Raw genomic sequence first — 19898 nt, 5'->3', positions numbered from 1 at the left:
CCGAATCTCAGAGTTTTTGCCCCAGTCTCGGGTGAATGGGCAGATTCTCAGGTTTATTGCCCCAGTCTGGGGGTGAAGGGGCAGATTCTCAGGGTTATTGCCCCAGTCTCGGGGTGAATGGGCAGATTCTCAGGGTTATTGCCCCAGTCTCGGGGTGAATGGGCAGATTCTCAGGTTTATTGCCCCAGTCTGGGGGTGAAGGGGCAGATTCTCAGGGTTATTGCCCCAGTCTCGGGGTGAATGGGCAGATTCTCAGGGTTATTGCCCCAGTCTCGGGGTGAATGGGCAGATTCTCAGGGTTTTTACCCCAGTCTCGGGGTGAATGGGCAGATTCTCAGGGTTATTGCCCCAGTCTCCGGGTGAATGGGCAGATTCTCTGGGTTATTGCCCCAGTCTCGGGGTGAATGGGCTGATTCTCAGGGTTTTTGCCCCAGTCTCGGGGTGAATGGGCAGATTCTCAGGTTTATTACCCCAGTCTGGGGGTGAAGGGGCAGATTCTCAGGGTTATTGCCCCAGTCTCGGTGTGAATGGGCAGATTCTCTGGGTTATTGCCCCAGTCTCGGGGTGAATGGGCAGATTCTCAGGGTTATTGCCCCAGTCTCGGTGTGAAAGGGCAGATTCTCTGGGTTATTACCCCAGTCTCGGGGTAAATGGGCTGATTCTCAGGGTTTTACCCCGGTCTCAGCCAGGGGCGGATGGTTTAGGGTCTCTGATAGTTTTGGGGGTCCGGCTGACGGCCCCTCTCCTTGTGTTTGCAGGGTCCGTGTGGTCGCCATGTCGGTCTCCGAGCTGAGCGTCTTCCGGTGGCTCCGGGAGGGCAGAGAGTCGCGCCGGTTAATCCTGCTCATCGTTTACATCGCGCTGCTGCTGGATAACATGCTGCTCACCGTGGTCGGTACGTACAAAGCCTCTCCGTCCGGCTCCGGCCCCTCAGGGGGTGTTTTTGGGGTTCTGGGTGATCTTTGGGGCTTTTTGTGATTAATGAGGTTTTTATTTCTTCTGGAAGGAAATTAGAGAGACGTCCGTTTATACTGAGAGTCCCAATAGCTATGCGAAGGGTTAATGTACCCCTAGCTATGGCTGGGTGTACGGCGAGGGGCATTAGTGGCAAGAAGAGAGTAGTGGCTACAGTGCTGGAGACCCCATCTCTGACCTTCTGGAGAGAGTTCAGAGGAGCCGACTACAACGGGGAGCGGTCTGCAGGATTAAAATGATCAGAAAAGACTGAGGGGTCTCAATATCGCCGGCTTGGGGGGGCAGACGGGGGGGAGAGAGAGCGACGGGGGGGAGACGGGGGAGAGAGATTTTAATACATAAAGTACAGGAGGGAATTTATTTCAGAGGAGGAGAAAAGTTACAAGAAGCCAGAATCTAACATTAGAGAGTCAGAGACTGAGATGGAACGGAAGGAAGTTTTACTTTACTGAGAGGGTGGTACTTTACTGAGAGGGAACAGCCTCCCAGCAGAGGTGGTAGAGGGTAATACAGTGAGGGGATTAAACACGCATGGGATAGACATACGGCTCCTGAATCTAAGACGAGACCAACGACTGATTAAGGTTTGAGTCTTTACAGCAGGAGAAACGGGCGAGTAGACGGGGGCCGGATGGGGCCGATCTGCAGGCAGGTTCTGGGTTTCTAAGTGGAAATGCTATAAATCCTGTGAACGTGCGAGGAACGATCCCGGCAGAGATCATGTCGGTTTCACGTTAAAATATCCAATAATTGGTAAAATAAATGCCAGGAATTATTCTTTTAGCCGGGAAATGTTGCCGGTTTGTCTCCGGCTGTCGTTCTGCCGTCTTAGGGGCGTCGGGGAAATGAAAATATTTGTGTGAAGTAAATGCGGTTGGGTCCCCTTTTACTTTTACTGTCAGCCCCCGTCTGATGCTCGGCTCACGTCGGGCCGCTCTGAGGATCCGGCTCCAGAACGGCTTCCAAATGTATCTAACGGATGTAACGTATATAACGGAGATAACGGATATATAGTATATAACACATATAATATATATAACGGATATAATGTATCTAACGGATATAACGCATATAACGGATATAAGGGATATATTGTATATAACAGATATAACAGATATAACGGATATAACGGATATAATGTATATAACGGATATAACGGATATAACGGATATAAGGGATATAAGGGATATATTGTATATAACGGATATAACGGATATAACGGATATAATGTATATAACAGATATAATGTATATAACAGATATAACGTATATAACGGATATACCAGATATAACGGATATAACGGATATAACGCATATAACGGATATAAGGGATATATTGTATATAACGGATATAACGGATGTTACGGATATAATGTCTATAACAGATATAATGTATATAACAGATATAACGTATATAACGGATATACCAGATATAACGGATATAACGGATATAAGGGATATATTGTATATAACGCATATAACGGATATAATGTATATAACGGATATAACGCATATAACGGATATAAGGGATATATTGTATATAACGCATATAACAGATATAATGTATATAACAGATATAACGTATATAACGGATATAACAGATATAACGTATATAACGGATATAAGGATATATTGTATATAACGCATATTACGGATATAATGTATATAACGGATATAACGCATATAACGGATATAATGAATATAACGCATATAACGGATATAAGGGATATAACGGATATAATATAAATAACGGATATAATGTATATAACGGATATAACGGATATAATGTACATAACGGATATAACGGATATAACGGATATAATGTATATAACGGATATAACCAATATAATGTATATAACGGATATAACGGATATAATGTATATAACGGATATAATGTATATAACGGATATAACGGATATAATGTATATAAAGCATATAACGGATATAATGTATATAACGGATATAACGGATATAATGTATATAACGGATATAACGGATATAATGTATATAACGGATATAACCAATATAATGTATATAAAGCATATAACGGATATAATGTATATAACGCATATAACGGATATAACGGATATAATGTATATAACGGATATAATGTATATAACGGATATAATGTATATAACGGATATAACGGATATAATGTATATAACGGATATAATGTATATAAAGCATATAACGCATATAACGGATATAATGTATTTGGCGTCTGGTTTTAGAGAAACAATGTTTCTGGGGCAGAAGAATCTCTTTCCATATTGCGGGGGTCCGGATCTCTGTGCCGGGAGGGAGGGGGTCCGGTTTATTTGGTTCACTCGTTCCTGGCGCAGCTGCCTTTGCAAGATTATTATCACCCGGAGCGTCCCAATCAGCGCCTTCCCATTAGTGCGTTCGCCGCTATTACCTCAACGCGATGAAAGGAGACTTTTGTGCTCCTCGTCTGCAAACAGGACGTGTCAGGGAGGGGGGCGGCTGCTCTCAACAAACAGGACAGAGGGGAACAGACGCGTCCTCCCCATATATAATATATATTCTATATAAATGATCCGTCTCCACGTCCCGCATCGCATTCCATGAAATAATCAGTTTGTTAAATTCATCTGTTCAATATGACAGCGATATATAAATAATAATAATAACACATTGTACAGCGCTGCGGAGTATGACAGCGATATATAAATAATAATAACACACATTGTACAGCGCTGCGGAGTATGACGGTGATATATAAATAATAATAATAACACATTGTACAGCGCTGCGGAGTATGACGGCGATATATAAATAATAATAACACATTGTACAGCGCTGCGGAGTATGACGGCGATATATAAATAATAATAATAACACATTGTACAGCGCTGCGGAGTATGACGGCGATATATAAATAATAATAATAACACACATTGTACAGCGCTGCGGAGTATGACGGCGATATATAAATAATAATAATAACACACATTGTACAGCGCTGCGGAGTATGAGGGCGATATATAAATAATAACACACATTGTACAGCGCTGCGGAGTATGACGGCAATATATAAATAATAATAACACACATTGTACAGCGCTGCGGAGTATGACGGCGATATATAAATAATAATAATAACACATTGTACAGCGCTGCGGAGTATGACGGCGATATATAAATAATAATAATAACACACATTGTACAGCGCTGCGGAGTATGACGGCGACATATAAATAATAATAATAACACATTGTACAGCGCTGCGGAGTATGACAGCGATATATAAATAATAATAACACACATTGTACAGCGCTGCGGAGTATGACGGCGATATATAAATAATAATAACACACATTGTACAGCGCTGCGGAGTATGACGGCGATATATAAATAATAATAATAACACACATTGTACAGCGCTGCGGAGTATGACGGCGATATATAAATAATAATAACACACATTGTACAGCGCTGCGGAGTATGACGGCGATATATAAATAATAATAACACACATTGTACAGCGCTGCGGAGTATGACGGCGATATATAAATAATAATAACACATTGTACAGCGCTGCGGAGTATGATGGCAATATATAAATAATAATAACACATTGTACAGCGCTGCGGAGTATGACGGCGATATATAAATAATAATAACACACATTGTACAGCGCTGCGGAGTATGACGGCGATATATAAATAATAATAATAACACATTGTACAGCGCTGCGGAGTATGACGGCGATATATAAATAATAATAACACACATTGTACAGCGCTGCGGAGTATGACGGCGATATATAAATAATAATAACACACATTGTACAGCGCTGCGGAGTATGACGGCGATATATAAATAATAATAACACATTGTACAGCGCTGCGGAGTATGATGGCAATATATAAATAATAATAACACATTGTACAGCGCTGCGGAGTATGACGGCGATATATAAATAATAATAACACACATTGTACAGCGCTGCGGAGTATGACGGCGATATATAAATAATAATAACACACATTGTACAGCGCTGCGGAGTATGACGGCGATATATAAATAATAATAATAACACACATTGTACAGCGCTGCGGAGTATGACGGCGATATATAAATAATAATAATAACACATTGTACAGCGCTGCGGAGTATGACGGCGATATATAAATAATAATAACACACATTGTACAGCGCTGCGGAGTATGACGGAGATATATAAATAATAATAACACACATTGTACAGCGCTGCGGAGTATGACGGCGATATATAAATAATAATAACACATTGTACAGCGCTGCGGAGTATGACGGCGATATATAAATAATAATAACACACATTGTACAGCGCTGCGGAGTATGACGGAGATATATAAATAATAATAACACACATTGTACGGCGCTGCGGAGTATGACGGCGATATATAATTAATAATAACACATTGTACAGCGCTGCGGAGTATGAGAGCGATATATAAATAATAATAACACATTGTACAGCGCTGCGGAGTATGACGGTGATATATAAATAATAATAACACACATTGTACAGCGCCGCGGAGTATGACGGCGATATATAAATAATAATAACACACATTGTACAGCGCTGCGGAGTATGACGGCGATATATAAATAATAATAACACACATTGTACAGCGCTGCGAAGTATGACGGCGATATATAAATAATAATAACACATTGTACAGCGCTGCGGAGTATGACGGCGATATATAAATAATAATAACACATTGTACAGCGCTGCGGAGTATGACGGCGATATATAAATAATAATAACACATTGTACAGCGCTGCGGAGTATGACAGCGATATATAAATAATAATAACACATTGTACAGCGCTGCGGAGTATGACGGCGATATATAAATAATAATAACACACATTGTACAGCGCTGCGGAGTATGACGGCGATATATAAATAATAATAATAACACACATTGTACAGCGCTGCGGAGTATGACGGCGATATATAAATAATAATAATAACACATTGTACAGCGCTGCGGAGTATGACGGCGATATATAAATAATAATAATAACACATTGTACAGCGCTGCGGAGTATGACAGCGATATATAAATAATAATAACACATTGTACAGCGCTGCGGAGTATGACGGCGATATATAAATAATAATAATAACACACATTGTACAGCGCTGCGGAGTATGACGCCGATATATAAATAATAATAACACACATTGTACGGCGCTGCGGAGTATGACGGCGATATATAATTAATAATAACACATTGTACAGCGCTGCGGAGTATGAGAGCGATATATAAATAATAATAACACATTGTACAGCGCTGCGGAGTATGACGGTGATATATAAATAATAATAACACACATTGTACAGCGCCGCGGAGTATGACGGCGATATATAAATAATAATAACACACATTGTACAGCGCTGCGGAGTATGACGGCGATATATAAATAATAATAACACACATTGTACAGCGCTGCGAAGTATGACGGCGATATATAAATAATAATAACACATTGTACAGCGCTGCGGAGTATGACGGCGATATATAAATAATAATAACACATTGTACAGCGCTGCGGAGTATGACGGCGATATATAAATAATAATAACACATTGTACAGCGCTGCGGAGTATGACAGCGATATATAAATAATAATAACACATTGTACAGCGCTGCGGAGTATGACGGCGATATATAAATAATAATAACACACATTGTACAGCGCTGCGGAGTATGACGGCGATATATAAATAATAATAATAACACACATTGTACAGCGCTGCGGAGTATGACGGCGATATATAAATAATAATAATAACACATTGTACAGCGCTGCGGAGTATGACGGCGATATATAAATAATAATAATAACACATTGTACAGCGCTGCGGAGTATGACGGCGATATATAAATAATAATAACACACATTGTACAGCGCTGCGGAGTATGACGGCGATATATAAATAATAATAACACACATTGTACAGCGCTGCGGAGTATGACGGCGATATATAAATAATAATAATAACACATTGTACAGCGCTGCGGAGTATGACGGCGATATATAAATAATAATAATAACACACATTGTACAGCTCTGCGGAGTATGACGGCGATATATAAATAATAATAACACACATTGTACAGTGCTGCGGAGTGTGACGGCGATATATAAATAATAATAACACACATTGTACAGCGCTGCGGAGTATGACGGCGATATATATATATAAAAATAATAATAAGAATTATTAGTAGTATTATATTATTATTAGTAGCAGTATAATTTCTATTATTATTGTTATTATTATTGTTTTTATTATTATGTTATTATATTATTAGAAGTAGTATAATTATTATCATTATTATTATAATTATTATTATTATTATTATGTTTGCTTCTTGCTTCACTGTCATTCATAATAAGGATTTGGGGACATTTGCGTGTTCTGGACACATGTAAAGCTTTGACGTGTACACGAGGCAGGCTCATCATGTATGAAGGGAAATGGTATATTTTGGGGGGGAGAAGGGAACGTCGGAGCCGTCAGCTTGGTGGGTAAAAACATGATTGTGATAATGTGCCGCAGCTGGAAGGTGAAGCCCCCGGGCAGCGGGACCCCCGTAGTCAGACATTTATTTTGTGATATTTGCGCAGGTTTAACTCCACGTAATTAAATAATCAATCAGATCGCGTTTTACTCGGAGACTGAAACACCGATCAATACGAATTTCTCCACATGCGGCTCGGAGACTGAATTCTAGAACAGCCGTAAAACGAGAATTCCGCAAAGAAATAATACATAAAGAAATAATAAATAATAGCAAAGAAATAATACATAAATCATAATAATAATAATAAAGAAATAATAAATGATAACAAAGAAATAATACATAAATAATAATAATAAAGAAATAATAAATAATAAAGAAATAATACATAATAATAATAATAATAATAATAATAATAATAATAATAATAATAATAATAATAATAATAAAGAAATAATAACAAAGAAATAATACATAAATAAAAATAATAATAATAATAAAGAAATAATAAATAATAACAAAGAAATAATACATAAATCATAATAATAATAAAAATAAAGAAAGAATAAATAATAACAAAGAAATAATACGTAAATCATAATAATAATAAAGAAAGAATAAATAATAACAAAGAAATAATACGTAAATCATAATAATAATAAAGAAATAATAAATAATAACAAAGAAATAATACATGAATAATAATAATAAAGAAATAATAAATAATAGCAAAGAAATAATACATAAATAATAATAATAAAGAAATAATAAATAATAACAAAGAAATAGTAAATAAATAATAATAACAAAGAAAGAATAAATAATAACAAAGAAATAATACATAAATAATAATAATAAAGAAAGAATAAATAATAACAAAGAAATAATACGTAAATCATAACAATAATAAAGAAATAATAAATAATAACAAAGAAATAATACATGAATAATAATAATAAAGAAATAATAAATAATAGCAAAGAAATAATACATAAATAATAAAGAAATAATAAATAATAACAAAGAAATAGTACATAAATAATAATAATAAAGAAATAATAAATAATAACAAAGAAATAATACATAAATAATAATAATAAAGAAATACTAAATAATAATAAAAAATAATACATAAATAATAATAAAGAAATAATAAATAATAATAAAGAAATTATACATAAATAATAATAATAAAGAAATAATAAATAATAATAAAGAAATAATAAAATAATAATAATAAAGAAATAATAAATTAATAATAAAGCACATTTTCCCATCGTGGACGTTATGGTTTGTAAATTATTTCGGATTTCCCTGGAAACACAGAACCGGCTGATACGTCGAGCTTCTCATAAGCGGATCACATCATGAATATCAGGACGGTCTCCTTGTAGCGTTTTTGCGTTAATTGACTGGTCCCGTTAGTTTAAGCCCCCCAGCCCCCCAGCCCTCCGGCTCTGTAACCAGGGCCTACAGTGAGTGAAAGAGCCAGAGGGTCATTAATAACCCTGAACCCCTAATAACTATTTTACTAAGATTTCTGCTCCCTGACTAGATCCTTCCTGTGCTCCTTCTCAGGGTTTCCTAAAAGCCCCATTTGGTGGGGCAGGTGTATAGGTTACAAGAATGTTTGTGGTGAGCTGGGCAGTTAGGTGACTGCGCCACCGGGGTACATGGTTGGGATTGCCCCCCAACCGCTGACATGGAAACAGCCTATCGGGAATGAGGACGGTCTCCTTGTAGCGTTTTTGCGTTAATTGACCGGTCCCGTTAGTTTAAGCCCCCCAGCCCCCCGGCTCTGAAGGTCAGTTCTCTGTAAAACTCTCCGCAGAGCTGCTTGGCTTTACCCGTTTTTCTTTGATGACGGCTTTTCAATTGTAAAATAAAAAAATACGTAAATACAAAAGGTGGCAGCTCTCAACAATTCTGGAAATGTTCTGATTTTGGTTCATCGCTCGGGGCGATGTCCCTTTCTGGCATCATAAGACCTATTCTATTGTTCTAATATTTTATGGTTATGTCCCGAGTTCATGCTGTAACTCGCTCTGTGGGAGAACAAATTCTGCCCTAATGCCCCGTGTCCTCTCTCTGTCTCCAGTCCCCATAATCCCCAGCTACCTCTACACGCTGACACATGAAGCCAACGGAAGCGACCCCCACGGGGGTCCGAGTGGGCCCACCGCTGCCAGCGGCTATCAGATGATTTTCTCCTATTATGACAACACGTCCTTAATCATTAGTAACGGCACTCGGGGCTCGGAGCTGCCCGGACCACATGGGATCCCGACCCAACCACCCGGCGTCTCCACCGCGGCTGCCCCGTCCGACTGCCCCAAGGCCGACTCGACTCTACTCAATGAAAATGTCAAAGTTGGCTTATTATTTGCTTCCAAGGCTACGGTTCAGCTGCTGACAAACCCGTTCATTGGCATCATGACCAACAGGTACGTCTACGGGCGAAAGAGAACGCCATGCCGTCACAGAAAGTCTGTCTATATATATATGTGTGTGTGTGTGTATGGATATATATATATGTGTGTGTGTAGATATGTGTGTATGTATATGTGTATATATGTGTGTGTGTATATATATATATATATGTGTGTGTGTATGTGTATATATATATATATATATATATATGTGTGTGTGTATGTATATGTGTATATATGTGTGTATGTATATATATATATATGTGTGTGTGTATGTATGTATATATATATGTGTGTGTGTGTATATATATATATGTGTGTGTGTATATATATATGTGTGTGTGTGTGTGTGTGTGTATATATGTGTGTATGTGTATATATGTGTGTATGTATGTATATATATCAGTAACCAGGGCCTACAGTGAGTGAAAGAGCCAGAGGGTCATTAATAACCCTGAACCCCTAATAACTATTTTACTAAGATTTCTGCTCCCTGACTAGATCCTTCCTGTGCTCCTTCTCAGGGTTTCCTAAAAGCCCCATTTGGTGGGGCAGGTGTATAGGTGACAAGAATGTTTGTGGTGAGCTGGGCAGTTAGGTGACTGCGCCACCGGGGTACATGGTTGGGTTTGCCCCCCCGGCCCCAACCGCTGACATGGAAACAGCCTATCGGGAATGAGATTTCACGCCATTCGGTTTGGAGACTGGGGGGGTCTGTGAAACATGGAGGACAAAACCCAGGGAGCCAAACCCTGGATAAAGCCGAGGCGTTTCGCGCTCCGTGATCCTGTCTTTTCTCTTGCAGGATCGGCTATCAGATCCCGATGTTCGCCGGGTTCTGCATCATGTTTCTGTCCACAGTCAGTAAGTATTTCCAGATCCCGGTGATCAGCGCAGATCCCACCGCCGAATGAAATGTCCGTCTTATCAGAGAGTGCGGGGAACACCACCCTGTATCCCTTCCTTACAGATGATATCAGGGGACGCTTTTTAAACGAGGAACAATCGTAATTCTCACAAATAAGGGAGTTTCAGTCGCTGACCAGTAACGGCGGATTTTCCTTCTCTCCGCAGTGTTTGCGTTCTCGGGGACATACTCGCTACTCTTCATCGCTCGCGCCATGCAGGGAGTTGGCTCGTCATGTTCTTCTGTAGCAGGTAACACCCAGGGCTTTCCCGAGGAGATGGAGCAAAGTGCGGCTCTCCCCGCTCTCCCAGTATGGAGAATGGAGGGACACGGAGCACACGCTCGGTATTAATAAAGATGGCGCGAGTGGGATTAATGCCGCCTGTGCCTGAGATATATATGTTATATATATATGTACATAAGAATGTAGCAAATTTAGGTAATTGGTAAAAAAAATTTTTTTTACTTTTTAACCCATTAAGTGCCTTTTGAAAGGAGGTCACGCGCACGTCATTATTATAATGAATCCGCGCACTGAGGGTCTCCAGCGGACTAAAAAAAACACTGTGCAAAAGTTCTAGGCGGGTGTAAAAAATGCTGTAAATGAAGAATTCTTTCAAAAATAGACATTACTAGTTTATTTTATTATTTAACAAAAATGCAAAGCGAGAGAACGGGAAAAAACCAAATGAAATCAGTATTTGGCGACCGCCGTTTGCCTTCGGTTCTTCTCGGTGTCTCGCGCAGGTTTTTCGGCAGGCAGGTCGTTCCAGACATCAGGGAGAAATAACCGAAGTTCTGTGGACTTCGGCTCTTCAATCGCTTCTCTCTCTCGATGTAACCCCTGGTGGACTTGATGATGTTGAAATCAGGGCTCTGCGGGGGCCAAACCATCACTTCCAGGACTCCTTGGTCTTCTTTACACTGAAGATTCCATTCTTGCCCGGCTCTTCAGCCCTTCGACGAACAAACTTCTTCTGCCGCAGCCATATATTTCACATTTTGACTCCTCAGTCCAGAGCTCCTGCTGCCATTTTTATGCTCCCAGGTTCCAGTGTTTTTGTGAATAGTCGAGTCGCTTGGTCTTGTTTCCACGTCGGACGTTTGGCTTTTTGGGCGCAAGTTTCCATGAAGACCACTTCTGAGCAGACTCCTCCGGACAGTAGATGGCTGCATCAGGGCCCCACTGTTTTCTGCCGGTGCTGGGCTGATGGCACCGCTGGACATCTTCTGATTGCGAAGGGAAATAACCACGATGTGTCTTTCATCAGAACATCCGGAATCCCCTGCTGCCTGGAAGAGACGTTGCTGACGAGGTGTAGCTACCCTGGGGGTTGTTGCTGTTCTCGGTATTGTGCTGGTGAATGGCTGGTGTTTCTGGCTACAAATTGATGATCGCTTGAACCTGTTTGATATGATTATAAACTCTCTGCCTGCATCAGCCCTGACGGCGGCCGAAGACCCAGAAGAACCGTTACTGTTTTAAACGCAAAGGGCAGTCGCAGATTTTTCACCCACTTTGCAATTTGTTAAATGATAACAATAATATTTGGACGCCTATTTTTGGTAAAATTTGTTGTTATATTTTTGTCGATAAAGTGTGGTTTCTTTTATTATCACATTTAAGTTGCAGTAAATTCATTATTACTAATATCTTTTATTTTTATGATCAGAGCGTTATTTTAGTCATCGTTACCGCATCTTCTCCGGGGTATTTTTAACAGGCGGACGGCTCCCGTCGGAAACGTTTAATCTCACTGACAAACTCCCGCTTTAATCAAACCCTTTTGCTCGGAAGCAGCTGCCGGACGTCTTGTCTCTTCCCATATAATCGCCCGCCGCATGCTGCATGTCAATGCATTCATTAGGCGCCAGGGGCCGGTGCGGACGCTACACTTTAACCCTTTGCGTGCGCTGCTGTGCCGGTCTCCAGGGTTGATATTTTTCATTACTGCTCGCGCGGCTTCTGTTTGCTCCGATATAAAGGTCACGGTGGATTTATTTTAAGCCTCGTGGGGTCCGAGAGCCGACTGTTTGCCCTGTAAATCCCAGTTTAAAGCCGGCGTGTGTTGTGTCTCGCAGGTATGGGCATGCTGGCCAGCGTTTACACCGACGACGAGGAGCGCGGGAACGCCATGGGGATTGCGCTGGGCGGACTGGCCATGGGCGTTTTAGGTCAGTACTTGGAGCTCATTCACGCCCCGAACACCCCGTTGAAACGGCCGCCGGCCCCCGGTATCTGTAGGGAATGAAGTCTGCGGGCCGGGATTCTGTAACCCCCGCTCTTTGTCGTCCTCAGTGGGGCCGCCGTTCGGAAGCATCCTCTACGAGTTTGTGGGGAAGACGGCGCCGTTCCTGGTGCTCGCGGTGCTCGTCCTGTTTGACGGAGGTCAGTAACACGTCTGACGGACTCGTTTTACATCAGAGCCGCCGAATGTCTCGCCTCGCGGTGATAGAGACGAGGCGGTTGGTCATTTACTTTTCAGTGACAGAATCCCAACCCTTGGGGACTGTGCTGGACACGACTCTCTCCCAAAGAGCTTGCAATCTATAAGTGTCAGTTGCAGGATTTTGCGCCGAGGGTTCTCTGTCGCAGTTGTCTGATGATGAATCTTTTAACCCTTCCTAGCCCTGCAGCTGTTTGTCCTGCAGCCTTCCAGAGTCCAGCCCGAGGTCAGTACTCGCCTGAAGCCAACCCATAAACACGAGACCAAAATGTCAGCGCGGGACGCAGGTTAACGGCCTCTGTCTTTCCTCCGCAGAGTCAGATGGGGACCCCGCTCTTCACCCTCCTCAAGGACCCTTATATCATCATCGCTGCAGGTAAAAAAAAATGCATTAAAAGCCCTGATGCCTCCTCATTCCCTTTTCAAATGACACTGAAATGCGCCGGCCCTTCGGGGGCCGCCTTCCTTCCATCATCAGACTCTTCCAATTTTGTTGCGTTTTAAAGGGGAGATGCTGCCTTATTGCTTGGCCCCGGGGGCCAGTCCTCCGAGGGCTTCTGCTTCAGCCTTCGGGGATGGCCTCCAGTAGGCCGTGGCCCGTAGAGTCGAGGCCTCACAGCCACCTCTGGGATAACTTTTCTGTCGCTGTCCGTTTCAGGCTCCATCTGCTTCGCCAATATGGCTATCGCGATGCTGGAACCTGCGCTGCCCATCTGGATGATGGAAACCATGTGCTCGCGGAAATGGCAGCTGGGTAACGTCAATTAACCCCTTCTATATATACATCAATTAACCCCTTCTATATATATATATATATACAGATAACACGCAGTGGGTGACGTATGATAATTAACCACTTCTATACACACAGATAACACACAGCGGGTGACGTATACGTCAATTAACCCCTTCTGTATATACAGATAACATGCAGCGGGTGACGTATTCCTTAATTAACCCCTTCTATATATACCGATAACATGCAGCGGGTGACGTATGATAATTAACCCCTTCTATGCACACAGATAACACACAGCGTGTGACGTATGATAATTAACCCCTTCTATGCACACAGATAACACACAGCGGGGGACGTATACATTAATTAACCCCTTCTATATATATATATATATATATCTATATATATATATATATAGATATATATATATATATATATAGATATATACAGATAACATGTAGCGTGTGACGTATACGTTAATTAACCCCTTCTGGGTGTATGTAGGGTTGCGGGGTAAGAGTATTTAGGGGTGTGGGGTATATTAGGGGTGCAGGGCTGGGTATATTAGGGGTTGTGGGGTAAGAGTATTTAGGGGTGTGAGGATGGCTGTAATTAAAGGAACAGAACTTGGGGTATCTGGGTAGATGTTTATAACCCAAGTCCTGGGGCTCGATTTGCTTTTTGCCCCAGCCGGAGGCTATTTCCCTTTTCGTGGAGCTCTGGGTAAGGAATTGTTTCTCGTTTCAATCCCCCGACACCTTTCTGCTTACGTCTCACTCCGGTTATTGTGGATCGGAGCTGAGATAACGGAGTCGGCGGATATTAAACCTGCGCAATGTCATTAATTGCGCTCTTGCTCTGCGTGTGGCTGATAAGGCGAATGATCCTTCCCCTCCCCCCCAGGTGTCGCCTTCATTCCCGCCAGTATCTCTTACTTCATCGGGACCAACATCTTCGGGGTCCTCGCTCACAAGATGGGAAGGTAGGGATCGTTTTTTATTACTCCCCAGAGATCCGCTGATAGCGGAATCAGCCGATTTATTAACGGCCAGCAGATTCAGAGAGTAAAAAGTAACATTAAGGGACACGTTTCATGCCTTTTATGGTGAAAAAAGCAGAATTTGGTTTAAATAAAAGCAAAAAATCTAAATTAAGAAAAGTCTATGTGGAATAAAAATAATGAGGTGCAGGGAAGCGGCATTTTCTGACATTTTTAGTTTGGTTTGGTAAAAAATGGGTAAAAATCTAGAGAAAAATCAGCTCTTTCCTTACCTGCAGCGGTTTAAAACATAAAAAAAATGAATAAAAGTCTCTGGATCTTTTAGTTTTTAATCTTTTTTATCAAATAACATTTGGCAGGAAAGGGGTTAAGTGGTGCAGTCACTGAAGGTGTAGGGTGTCGCCGGCTGTCATGCCCCCTGCAGGCGGTTGTGTGCTCAGCGCTTTACACGGCATCGCTGAACACTGGGGCTGTTTTTAGGGTCTTGCAGGGGGTAGAATTGGGGTAAACGGCTTGGATGTGGGGCAGATTTGATGCTTTACTTTGTTTGTTTGCCCCCCAGGTGGCTCTGTGCGTTCATTGGGATGTTACTGGTGGGAATAAGCATTCTATGTGTAAGTACCGCCGGCGGGTATGTATAATAATATATAATGTATATATAATAATAATAATAAATATACAATGTATATATAATAATAAATATATAATAATAAATATATAATGTATATATAATAATAATAAATACCGGTATATAATAATATATAATGTATATATATATATAATAATAAATATATAATAAACATATAATGTATATGTAATAATAAATATATAATGTATATATAATAATAATAATAAATATATAATAATAAATATATAATGTATATATAATAATAATAAATATATAACGTATATATAATAAATATACAATGTATATATAATAATAAATATATAATAATAAATATATAAAGTATATATAATAATCATAATAAATATATAATAATATATAATGTATATGTAATAATAAATATATAATGTATATATAATAATAAATATATAACATGTATATATAATAAATATATAATAATTAATATATAATGTATATATAATAGTAAATATATAACGTATATATAATAATAAATATATAATGTATATATAATAATAAATATATAACGTATATATAATAATAAATATATATTTAATATTTAAGTAATAGACGTAACGGGGCAAATGCCTAAACAGCAAGACGCCAGAGTCCGAATATCTGCTGGGACCATTGGTTTCCTTGGCGATTGCTCAGTTTTTCCTCAGTTTAAGGGGTTTAACAGAGATCTGTGGGGGTATTAAGTCGGGAGAGGTTTGGGGTTTGCGGACCGCCCATGCGGGGAACCGGCTGCCCTTTGGCGGTCTCTAGCGATAGTAAACTGTCTCTTTGTTCTGAGGCCGGCGCTGTCACTTCTTTTTTTATACCCCGCAGGTCCCTTTTGCCAAAAACATCTATGGCCTCATTGCACCGAATTTTGGCGTCGGATTCGCAATCGGTGAGTTTTGCCGCCTGGCGGAGATCGGCTCGCCGTCTCGTGAAGAAACGCTTATCACGTTAATGAATATTAATGATAATATAATAATTATAAAATATCTGTAATATCTGTCCGAAATAAACGAATTTATATCAGAGAACGAGGAGAAAAGCCGAGCCGTCCTGCCCCAAACCACGTCGGAAGCCGTCAGAGCTCCTCCATGAAACGCTTGCGCTGCGGGGGTCATTATATGAAAGGGCTTTATTCACTTAGCTAAACAATAGCGGGAGAGGGTAACCCACCTCCCCGACCCCGTGGGCCTCTCCCGCATGAGGGCCTGAGCCGGGCCTGATCTCGCTGTGTCCGGGGGCCCTATATACATATATGTGTACATATATGTGTTAGTGTATGATGTAGTGTGCGTGTTACTGTATGGCGTGTATGTAAGTATTTGGTGTTAGCGTGTCGGGGTGAGACTAGCGGCCCCTGGGAGAGTGGAAGAGACAGGGAGGAGCAGAGGTGTTAGCATGAGTGTGTGTTAGTGCATGGAGAGCATTTGCGTGTAATTGGGGGGGGTGGATGAAATACTGGTTACCCCTGCAGGGAGCCAGATCACAATTCACAGTATTTACAGAGCTTTGTTCCCTGGCAGGGATGGTAGACTCCTCCATGATGCCGATTATGGGATATCTGGTGGATCTGCGCCACGTTTCGGTCTACGGCAGCGTTTACGCCATCGCGGACGTCGCTTTCTGCATGGGATTTGCGTTGGGTAAGAAGCGACCGGACGTTAAGCTGCCGAGGGCTGCTACTCCCACGAAGCCCGGCCGGCCAAGAGACTCGCAGCCCGTGGATAAACCCCATTAAAGGAGCCATCAGAGGTCACTTTCTCCTCCCCAGCTGCGTCTCCAACACGATTCTCTCATAATTATCTCTATTTGCCGAGATCCGGGTAAACCGGCGGCAGCTGCGCATGTTCTCATCGTAAATCCTCACAAAGGGAACTGGCCACTGTAATTACCCGGCCTCCTCCAGCAACGTGTGAACTAAACACGTGTCCCAGAGCTCGGCTTTCATTCCTAACCCGGACTTTTCCCGAGGTCCAGCCGAGCCGGCGGCGCGTGCTGACCGTATGTTTAGTACGTTTAGTACGATAAGTGTGTTTAGTACGTTTGTTTAGTATGTTTAGTATGTTTGTTTAGTAGGGAGGGTTAATGCGTGTGTTTTTGGAATCGGACAGGTCCATCTGCGGGGGGCGCCATCGCCAAGTCCATTGGGTTCCCCTGGCTGATGACTATTATTGGCATCGTGGACATTCTCTTTGCCCCCCTCTGCTTGTTTCTCCGAAGCCCACCTGCCAAGGAGGAGAAAATGGTAAGCGGAGAGAGACGGGGGAGAGGAGAGAGACACGGAGGAGAGAAGAGAGACGGGCGAGAGGAGAGAGACAGGCGAGAGGAGAGAGACGGGGGAGAGGAGAGAGAAACGGAGGAGAGAAGAGAGACGGGCGAGAGGAGAGAGACAGGCGAGAGGAGAGAGACGGGGGAGAGGAGAGAGACACGGAGGAGAGAAGAGAGACGGGGGAGACGGGATGGGATAGAGAAATAACAAAGGCCGTGAGGGAAATTTATTCCAAAGGAGGAGAAAAACAAGAGACCGGAATCTAACAGTAGAGGATCGGAGACTGAGATGGAATGGAAGGAAGTTTTACTTTACTGAGAGGGTGGTAGATAAGTGGAACAGCCTCCCAGCACAAGTGGTAGAGGGTAATACAGTGAGGGGATTAAACATGCACGGGATAGACATACGGCTCCTGAATCTAAGACGAGACCAACAACTGATTAAGGTTTGAGTCTTTATCATATGGGGGTCACATTAAGGTTTATTGAATGTGGAATGAAGCCGGGGGGGAATAATCGGGTTTCTTTTCCCCCCGGCAGGCGATTCTGATGGATCACAGCTGCCCAGTAAGAACGAAGATGTACACGCAGAACACGTCGCAGGCTTATTACGCGGCCGAGGACGAGGAGGAGGAGAGCGATGAATGATCGGCGCCGGCGGCTCCGCTTCCCGTTCTAACGAATCTCTTTTTAGTTCTATCGATTTTTAGTTTTAAGCCAAAGGTACTTTGATCTCCAGCAGCTTTTCATGTTTGGCCGCAGAAACTTTGAGAACGGACCTTCGGCTGTCAGCCGACTTCAACTCCCAGAAGCCTCAGCCGACAGGAAAGCGAGCAGAGCCTGGCTTATGGGAGTTGCAGAGAAAGCGGCTGATGCGCTGTGAAAATACATTTAAAACAAGCGGGTTTCATATATTTGAAATCATATATCTGTGATAATCAAAGGGTTAACATCCGCAGGCTGTCCTCACACTTACTCCAGGAACGGGCGATGTAAGATGGGTCCGGCTTTTACATGGGGTCAGATTACATAAAGCAGGGCGTAAGGGGGGGCGACGTTCCTTTAAAGGGTCAGAATCTATGACATCACGTGATGTAACATGAGATCAGGTCTAAATTTGTGACACAACTCGGTGTGGGGAAAACGATCATGTGACCCGGACCAGTAACAAAAGCGGGTCTTGGGAAACTTCTAGAGCCTTTTGGACAAGTGGGTGTGGTTAAACATTAGCCCCACCCACATCTATCCTTGTCCCACCCACAATATATTTAATCTCCCTTCCGTTAAAGGAGCAGGCGGGGAATTCCTCTCCATGCGCGACAAACATTAAACGCTGCTAGCGGCGCGAGACGCGCACCGAGTATCCAGACAGCGCCGCAGACTGCCGACAGCCTTAAGACAAAAGGAGTCTTTATATAGCCGTTTCTATAAATATTGTTCAAAAACTTTATTTTATGTATTTGATTTCTTATACAATATATTTTTAACTACTGTGTGTAACGTAAATGTGTATAAACGCATAAAACCCGCATCCCTTTCTCTTTCATGTTAAATAAGGGTTAATAAGGGCCTGGCTGTTACCGGGGCTACTGTCGTTGTCGGGGTAATTAGATGCCATTCTTAGGACCCTCAGCCTTTTATTACGGGGCAGATTAAATCAAATTCATTTACATTTCATTTCCTGAAAGCACCTTTATTATCCAGCGGCCCTCGGAAAATGAAACGCGCCGCATCTCATCACCATGGCAACCTCAGCGAACAAAGCAAAGCGAGCGCAGCCCGGCCCGCGTCTCTGCTGATTGGTCAGGAGGTTTCGGAGATGCACATTTTACTATTTTAGTTAAAGTGCGAGACCCAGACCTAAACATGTTTCATTTACCACAAAGTCCTTGCCTGAAGCAATCAGCAGCTTAACAACTGGTGAACGATACGGGGAGGA

At 41.8% G+C, this 19898-nt stretch overlaps 1 protein-coding gene across 1 annotated transcript; it reads left to right on the top strand.

The window, feature by feature from the left end:
- Positions 1–774: 774 nt before the first annotated feature.
- On the top strand, positions 775–18935 carry SLC18A2 (solute carrier family 18 member A2). Its single transcript, XM_053451361.1, has 15 exons — positions 775–895; positions 9622–9967; positions 10758–10816; positions 11027–11110; positions 12942–13034; positions 13159–13248; positions 13489–13532; positions 13622–13682; positions 13965–14060; positions 14949–15027; positions 15608–15659; positions 16520–16583; positions 17215–17334; positions 17803–17936; positions 18500–18935. The coding sequence occupies exons 1-15, from the start codon at positions 775–777 to the stop codon at positions 18605–18607; spliced, it is 1551 nt and encodes a 516-aa protein (XP_053307336.1). The 3' UTR covers positions 18608–18935.
- The last annotated feature ends 963 nt before the right edge of the window (positions 18936–19898 follow it).

Source organism: Spea bombifrons, chromosome 11, assembly GCF_027358695.1.
Source record: "Spea bombifrons isolate aSpeBom1 chromosome 11, aSpeBom1.2.pri, whole genome shotgun sequence".
Lineage (NCBI taxonomy): Eukaryota > Metazoa > Chordata > Amphibia > Anura > Pelobatidae > Spea > Spea bombifrons.
Note: the sequence above shows the minus strand (reverse complement) of the source record. Positions and strands in the feature narration are given on the sequence as shown.

What these genes read in the sequence shown, in the direction of transcription:
- SLC18A2 (XM_053451361.1), top strand. Translation starts at nt 775, where the DNA reads ATGTCGGTCTCCGAGCTGAGCGTCTTCCGGTGGCTCCGGGAGGGCAGA. An exon ending in ATTGGCATCATGACCAACAG is followed by an intron (nt 9,968 to 10,757) that starts GTACGTCTACGG and finishes TTTCTCTTGCAG; the next exon opens with GATCGGCTATCAGATCCCGA. An exon ending in TGGCGTCGGATTCGCAATCG is followed by an intron (nt 16,584 to 17,214) that starts GTGAGTTTTGCC and finishes GTTCCCTGGCAG; the next exon opens with GGATGGTAGACTCCTCCATG.